The 8250-nt window shown below is 38.0% G+C and overlaps 1 protein-coding gene across 2 annotated transcripts; it reads right to left on the bottom strand.

Moving 5' to 3' along the window:
• Nucleotides 1–444: 444 nt before the first annotated feature.
• On the bottom strand, nt 445–5614 carry LOC149819915 (F-box protein SKIP5-like). 2 transcript variants are annotated; one of them, XM_089983057.1, is made up of 6 exons: nt 5302–5614; nt 2278–2422; nt 2112–2190; nt 1481–1539; nt 988–1384; nt 445–793 (listed from the first exon to the last, which is right to left on the bottom strand). In XM_089983057.1, exons 1-5 carry the CDS (start codon nt 5399–5401, stop codon nt 1003–1005), a joined length of 765 nt encoding a protein of 254 aa, XP_089839183.1. In that variant the 5' UTR covers nt 5402–5614; the 3' UTR covers nt 445–793; nt 988–1002. The 2 variants fall into 2 exon arrangements, with proteins under 2 accessions (XP_089839183.1, XP_089839182.1); XM_089983056.1 differs by lacking the exon at nt 445–793 and having other exon boundaries at nt 809–1384.
• Between the last annotated feature and the right edge of the window lie 2636 nt (nt 5615–8250).

Here is an 8250-nt window from a genome sequence, read left to right as displayed (position 1 = left end):
AGGTGAGATGATCTCTCCACTCAAAACTGGATTTGGTAACTACCACCTCCTAGAGGTGGAAGCTACCAATACTAGAAAAAAACTATCTTTTATCCTTGTTCGCCAAGTCAAACATCGTGAGCATTCATCCAAGTTAAAATGGCCCCAAATTGTGCCTCGGTTCTGATTTCTACCTTCATCCAACTTGGACTCCTTATAGCCTATATTTTGTTTTGGGTTATCAGATCCCAAAGAGTCTGATCGAAACAACCAAAATTTGCAAAACCTCCATCCTGAATCCCATCCATTTGCATCCTTACTGGCGAGTTATGATTGACATGCCCGACTGCCTAAAACCCCAAGGCAACCCGCTTCAATCACCAGGGAACCTACTGCTTTCGCCTTGCAGCAAGAGAAACACATCCTGAGCATTCAAAATCACAAGGTTATACTGATTATGCCAAGCATAAAGTTTCTTGACCAAACGAACATCAAAAAATGTCTTTTGGTGATAACTTTTGTAACATAACTATCACATACAAAAAATAGAAAGTATGTTTCAGTAACGAAAAGGTACAGAATATCTAAAAACAAAAAAAAGGAGAAAAAAATGATGCACCATCCACGGCAGCAAAAGCCTTGTGTTTGTGAGTTGATTTTCCAAAATCCAACTATAAGGATGCATAACATGCTTCCATCCAAGAGTGGAAGAATCACCCACTAGGAACCTTATCATGACAGATCACAAGCGTATTGCACTTGACAGACTTGGGAGAACATTCTTCAATCTCCACTGCACCAACTAGTCATTGACCTGCAAATACATGTATGTACACATGTACTTATCCACGCGCACACAGGTGTGTTACGCACATATGAGAGAGAGAGAGAGAGAGAGAGAGTCATCTGGATTTGAAAATGGTCGAGTGCCACACAACAGTGTAATTAGCCTAATAAACACCTTTACAATGAGCAACTACCATTACATCACACAAGCATGAGCCAAACCTTTCTGTATGATCGTTAGACATTCTCCACTGGCAACCTCTGTGATACATTAAACCAGAAAAACATAGCTGTCCTAGCGTACATCACTCGTACCTGTTGCAGTGCCAGACTCCCACTTGCTAAGACAGCCCTGGCACCCCCTTCAATTCGTGTCCGTGACACAGAGACACTGTTACCTCCCTTCAAAGGCTTGGCTGGTGATGGTAAATCGGAAGCCGAAGGCATTGCACTTGCAGTGCTCACTATCGCACATGACAGATGGTCAAGAGGATGCTCTTCGCATTGAAGCACACAGCCCTCAATGGTTAGCCTACCACTCCGATGAAGCAGGCAGCATCCCAGCTCTGCTTTCACGGTCAAATTTGATATCTTGCATGTTGATAGAAACTCAAGAGCGCTGCATGAACATAGAATGGACATCGAGAAATTTTTATTGACCGAAAAGGAAATAGCTCATGTATAACTCTTTCATCCGGCAAGGAGCCAAGCGAACCTGTCGGAGCCTCGAGAGCAGATGAGTACTGTATCATCAGGGTTATCACCGCCACCAATCTGGACAAAAACAAAACATGACATGATGAGCAACTTTCATTTTTGGTTTCAAACATGAAATGTCATGTTATAAACCAGAATAAGCAATATTCACTGGGCCAGGAGCACTAAAAGAGGGCAGTCACCCAAGCCGGCCTAAATTCACATTGGAAACTTTACATCATCATCCACATTCAACTCCCACTATAAAAGATCGACAATTCCCGTATAATTGCTATCATGAGACCAAATAATACTGTAAGATCTGAGGAAATGGACTGTCAACAATATCACACAAAAATGAAGAAACCTTCAAAAGTATATGAAATGATGAAAAGAGAGAGAATAACTAGACCATCTTTCAAAGTCACCAAGCTAGCAAAAGCTTTATGAATGACATAGTCAAGAGTGACAAAATTCCAAATAACAATCCAACAAAATCCATTCTTCTAATGCTACAGTGAAATAATTCCAGCGAATCCATAACATAAGCAATAATAGAAGTTAAATGTGGACAACTCACAGAAGATTTACACGATAATAAATGACTGGTCATTTGATGAAAACTGCGCTAAAAGCCAGGAGTTGCTTACCAGGCAAAGCGGCTTCTTTATCTGAATGTCACACGCCAAATGACTTCCACCGGATGATATTAGAATGGTATCACCAGGCCTTGACAAATTACGAGGATCGGTTAGATTATTTTTTTCCTGATGTTCAAGATTGTTGCCCAAAGATGCATCAAACATTCAAACTAACCTTGCTGCAGTAATTGCACTTTCTAAATTGGAAAAAACACCCACTTCAGAGGAACTTGTGATCGATCTATCTACACGTAGCCACAAGCGAGGATGACACACCAAAAACCTCCATCTGAGGCAAACTAGTGCTGTGTTAAACCTATCTGCAAACCCAACATCAAGTGATAAAACCATATCTATATGACATAATAGAGGGGAATGAAAAGCAAAAACACATGAAAATCTTAAACATGATATTGAAGTATGCCAAACCAATGTGAAGCCCTAATATAAAAAGAAAATAGTTATTGGGATTTGTATCAGTTCCAAGAATGAGAGAGAGAGTACAAGAATGTAATACTTAACTAATCATATTACAAGCAACAAATATCAGTGACAAGCATCAAGAGTATCAGACGAAGAATCACTCAACTAACACCAATAAAGATCACCCATGCATGGTTGTCACGTTTTGAGCCTTAATTGGACATACAGTTGAATCACAAAGTTAACAACTTAGCTTCATAATTTGTTTGAAAAAAATGACATTGAAACATGGAGAAGTGATTGAAACTGGCTTTAGGGCTGTAACTGGGTTGGGTATAGCTGACCCAACCTGATGTCCCGAACCGATAGGTTTGGGTCGGGTCCAAAATATAGACCCGTAGTGAAAACAGGTCAGGTCTTGGGTATTGTAAATGAAGACCCAAACCCAAACAGACCCGACCCGATTATGTACCTGGACCCAAATGGTTCTCCATATTTTAAAACTGACTCGACCCAATTATGTATCCGAACCCGTTTGGTGCCTGAACCGGCAATACACCAGAGCCAGAACTGACCCGTACTTGATCCGACTATATACTTGAACCGACCTGTACCTGAATTTGCTTCATACCCGATCCGTCTGAAAGTTTCTAATTGGTAAATATTATATATTCAATTAAACATTTAAAGATGTTGATAAACTTAGAATTAATATGCATTGCATTTTAGTAATCTAAACTTTAATTCATTTTTTCATACACTTCCTGTTGCCTTTTGTCGTGGAAATTGTCGAATTGAAGTGAATCCCAAAATAATACTCGATAACCCATTGAAATTGATACATTTTAAATATAATATATCATTGGTTTTTCTGTTTCAACTTAAAATGTTTGGTTGGCATGCATATAATCTTTTTATATCCAGATTTTGACATTATTTAGAATACTTATTAAACTTCTATTTTGTTAGCATATAATCTTCTAAATAAACAGCTGATTCCATCTACATATTTTTATTGGAGGGTAATTAAGTCTAGAATAACGATCATATCAAGACCTAAGCTGAAACCCAAACCCGTTAACCTATATGGGTCTACTTTTCCATCCAGACCCAGACCGGAACCTGACCCGGTTTACCCAACCTGATGTATACCTGAACCCGAACCTGATTTTGATTGGGTCGGGTTTGGGTCTTACTTTTATACCCGATTCAGAATTGGTCTGATAAGACCTTACCTGAACCCGACCTGGTTACACCCCTAACTGGCTTGATTTTTGCATAGAAGTGTGGTTTATAATGTTTATCGGTAAGAAGGACCACAAGCCTGTCCTGCTAATAATAATAAGCTCATGCATTGGAAGCATGGTTTATAATGTTTATGATAAGAAGAATTACAAGTTTGAGCTGCTAATGTTCGATTCTTCAAAACAAGAAAGGTTTCAATGGCATGTTCATACTCTGACTACAAGGTTGGTGATTCATTTGCTTTACGAATGGCCAAGCCAGTTTAATCTAGGATTCTTGGTTGTCAGCTCCAATCAAATTATTTGGATATCATGTTCAAGACATGTCTGTACATCATTGAAGATCTCTTTTTCTTTTTTGACAGGCAAGCACAGGACTCAAACCCAGCATAATTGGTAAGCCAATTGCAACTTTGAAATACCAATATGATCTAATTTTTGAAGGGATGTTTGGATGCACCCGCTTATCGGGAAAACAGCGATTTGCCTGTTCATTGTGGCATGGCCTCACGCTCCATATCACTATATCCCAAATAATCCCAAAGTTTCCAGATAAGTTTGTGCATCTAAACGCCTCACAAACATGTTTAAAAAATAGCAATTCACCGTGACACTTATGCTCTGTATTTCAATATCCCAGACACTCCCACATTCCTAGTTACCTAGGAGGAACATAATCAAAGTTATGCTACCCAAATCCCGTTTTCGTTGCCCATAAAATTAAGAGTTGGGATATTGTCATATGCTCCAAAACCCAATCTAGTAACAGATCCCCAGTTGGTGGATATGTGGGTACAATCATAGTCACTGATCTCTCCTATATTTTGAAAATATCACGATATTATTGGCATATCAAGGACAGCCAATATTTTCCCAAGATTTTCAAAATTATAGCGATTTTTTCCAAAATATTTTCAAGATATAAAAAAAAATCATGTTTGTAATATATTTTAAGTGCCTTTTTTTGGTTTTTTATATATTTTAAAACATTTTCTAAATGTTTATTTATATTGTTGCAAGAATAATACTATAAAACCTATTATTTCTTATATTTTTTATTATTCATAGCTTCCGAGATTTTCCCGAGAAAAAAAAAACACTTTTTGAAAATATCTCCGAGAAAACCCCTGGCCGAAAAATTACCTTGAACGATACAGATGCAATCCAAACACAGCTAATGAGAAACAATCCATCTATATCCAAACACATCTAAAACCCAATAGCCACAACCCCTTCTGGTGATGTCTACTACCACTAAAATCAACCACAAAGACAACTTAAAGGAGAAAAATATACATGAATCAAGATTTGGGAAATACAACCTTATTCAAAAAAAGATTTGGGCAATACAAATTGTGATTCCAAAAAGAATTCCATAGCACCTAAAAAAAAGAAAACCCCAAATCATACGGAGCATAAACTTGAGGGGATTCGACTGCCATAGAAATTTGAAGGGATTTAAGGCACATATTGGGGTAAAAAACGAAACCCTAGAAAGGGAGGGAGCAGAGGAGCTGAGAGGAAGAACGTACCAGGGAGGGGAGGCAGGAAGCTGAAGACGTGCATGAGGCATCCGTCGTCTAGCGAGTTGATCGACGGCCGACGGCATCGCTTTGGCGTTCCCCTCTCCATCGACCGGGAATTTGGGGCGTCTGACGACGACGGACTCCCGGGAAATACCAAGAATGTGAGGTTTGATCGTGTGCATTACGGCTCGTTTCTGAGAGCCGTCCATCTAAGATCTGTACACAAGCGTCGGCGGAGGGTGCGGTCTTTCGTGCAGGTCGGGTCCAGGTGGACCGAAAACTGGACTTGCCTCGGCTTGTCGTAGGAGAAGCGAAAGCGGGTCGGATCAATGTTTAATGTTTTTAAATATTTGTTAACACGTCTTTTTTAATAATATCTCAATTGCATTATTGAAATGTCAAGAGATCTGATTAAAAATTTTAAAAATCCGTGTCCCTTAAATAAAAATTTTGAATTTGCACATAGGGCTGTGTACGGGTCTAGTTTACATCGGATACCCAATTCTCAAGTAAGAGCTTGAAAAGTACCGTTGGGCCGACCTGAACTTGAGTCACTTGACCTCAGCAATATGGGGGTTAAGGCTGATATTTTATACGGGAAATGACCGTACTGTTCAGCTAAGACTTTTTTACAAACTCACTAAAAAGTAGATTGTCTTGTATTTTTTTTTAAAACCTCACCAATTTAGCATAACCAAATTTGTAAACCTATTGATGAACTGAAACTTGTAACTTTGTAAATATGAGACTAAATTCATATATATATATATATATATAATATAAAATTTGAGAGATACAGTGTGAACCACCTGATAATCTCATCACATCATAACTTTTCAAATTTCAAACTAAATTTGCACATGTAATACAAAATTTGTGAGGTACCGTGCAAACCTCTTGTTAATGAAACTTCGTAACTTTGCAAATATCTTATTAAATTCATATATATAGTACTAAATCTGTGAGATACACTGAGAACCTCCTTTAGTATCTGATCTTCAAAGAGATATGCAAATATATGATGATTTGAGCAAGATTTTGGCATGAAAATTTTTGTATATTCGGGTTCTTGTTGAATAATATATAGTCATTTTTGTTCATTGTTTTCATTTGGTTCTGAAAAAACCTAATCATTTTTCCTCTAGAACCCTCAATACTTTTTTTTGCATTCTTGTGAAATTTTTTTACTGCATTCTGACGGGGTTGTTGTATCCTTCGCATTGACTTACCCAATTAGGTTGAAAGGTGAGTTCCATATAAACAATATAATTTATTTTATTTTAGATATTTCTATTTTTTGTATATATAAACATTTAATAGCCCCATGGGTATTTATGTTTGGTTGATTTTCTGAATGTTTTTTATATGTTTTTTTATGTTTTATTTAATATTTGTCATTAGATTTACCGTTTAGGTTTTTTCATATATATATATATGTGTGTGTGTGTGTGTGTTGTTGATTGTTTATCTTTGTTTATTTGTCCTTCAATTAATGTTCAGTGTTTTTGTATCTGTGTAATAGGGATATGGTTGATTATGCACAAGCATTGGATAGGGGTTATGGGGCATTGTGGGTAGTTGGTTTTCATAGTAGTTGTTGTAGGTAGTTGTGTTAATTGAATGTATGAAGAGTATATGGATGGCATTTTCTCACATGATATTTTCATTAGATGAATGATATGATGTATGTTTAGTATAGGCAGTTAATGAATACCTCTGAAATGGTTAAAGTATACTAATGTAGCACTGATCACATTAATTGAAGATTTATATTCATCAAATTTGTGGCTTTGATGTCTCATAAAACCAATTATGCAGAAGAGTTATTGAGCCTCAGGCATAATTATTTTCCAAACATAGATAGCCATCAAATACGAATAAATATTTCGTACGATGATGATGTATAATCAATATTATTTAGTAGCAACATTTACTCTTGCTCTCAAAGTTGAACAAGAAGACATCAGTTGTGAAGTTAAACAAGCAATTGAAAGCAATATACAAGAAGCAGTTAATTAATGAAATTATGATAATCTTGTAGATAATTACATTTATCTCAAGCACCATCTATTGAGCTCAGTCCTTTAGCGAACCTCCAACTATTCCAAACATTGAGCTTATACACACAGAGGACATGCACTTGCCAAACAAATTAAGGATATAGATTTTTGACTAGCAGGCAATAAAGAACTTTCATGCACAATTGATGTTATACATGATTAGAGAAACACTACAGAGGATGTCGAATCACGTGGGAAAACCAGTGTCGATGATATTGATTGTAGTAATGTGGATGACATCCAACCTTCTTGAAAATATGACAAAGCTAGGTACAAGTAGGGATGCACAACGAGTCAAGCTAACTCGGGCTCAACTCGTCCTATAAATGAGTCAAGCTTGAATTGAGCTCTAAGGCTTAGTCGAGCAAACGAGTTGAGATTGATTGACCTATCGAGCTCGATAACGCTCAGTAGGCTCAATAAGGCTTGGCTCATATTATATTCTATATTCTATATAATATATTATATATAATAATTAAAAAAATTGCCCCCGTCCAGCCTTGAGCCTCTGCCCCGCCTCGAGCCCCCTGCTCAACCTTGAGCCTCTGCCTCAACTCGACCCCCCTGCCATGGCTCGGGTCCCTTGCTCTGCCTCGACTCCCGCTGCCCAACCTCGACCCCCTTCCCTCACTCTCTCGCCCATCTCTTTGTCTCTCCTTATCTCCCATCTCTCCCCATCTTCTGCCTCTCTCCCATCCCTCATGTATTTCCCATGTCTCCCTCTCTCTGAAGCCCTGGTCGGTTGAAAACCACCAGCTAGACCACCCCTTTCACCAAAGATCATCGCCAGGGCAACCACCACCCTCTTTTATCGATGTCATCAAGGATCGTCAGATCCGCCACCACCAACCCTTATGCTAAGGATCGCTACCACCACCTCTCTCTCTATATATAT

This window comes from Nuphar pumila, chromosome 12, assembly GCF_984573655.1.
Source record: "Nuphar pumila chromosome 12, dmNupPumi1.hap1.1, whole genome shotgun sequence".
In the NCBI taxonomy this organism is placed as follows: domain Eukaryota; kingdom Viridiplantae; phylum Streptophyta; class Magnoliopsida; order Nymphaeales; family Nymphaeaceae; genus Nuphar; species Nuphar pumila.
The sequence above is the reverse complement of the archived record's forward strand: the minus strand, read 5'-3'. Positions and strand labels throughout refer to the sequence as shown.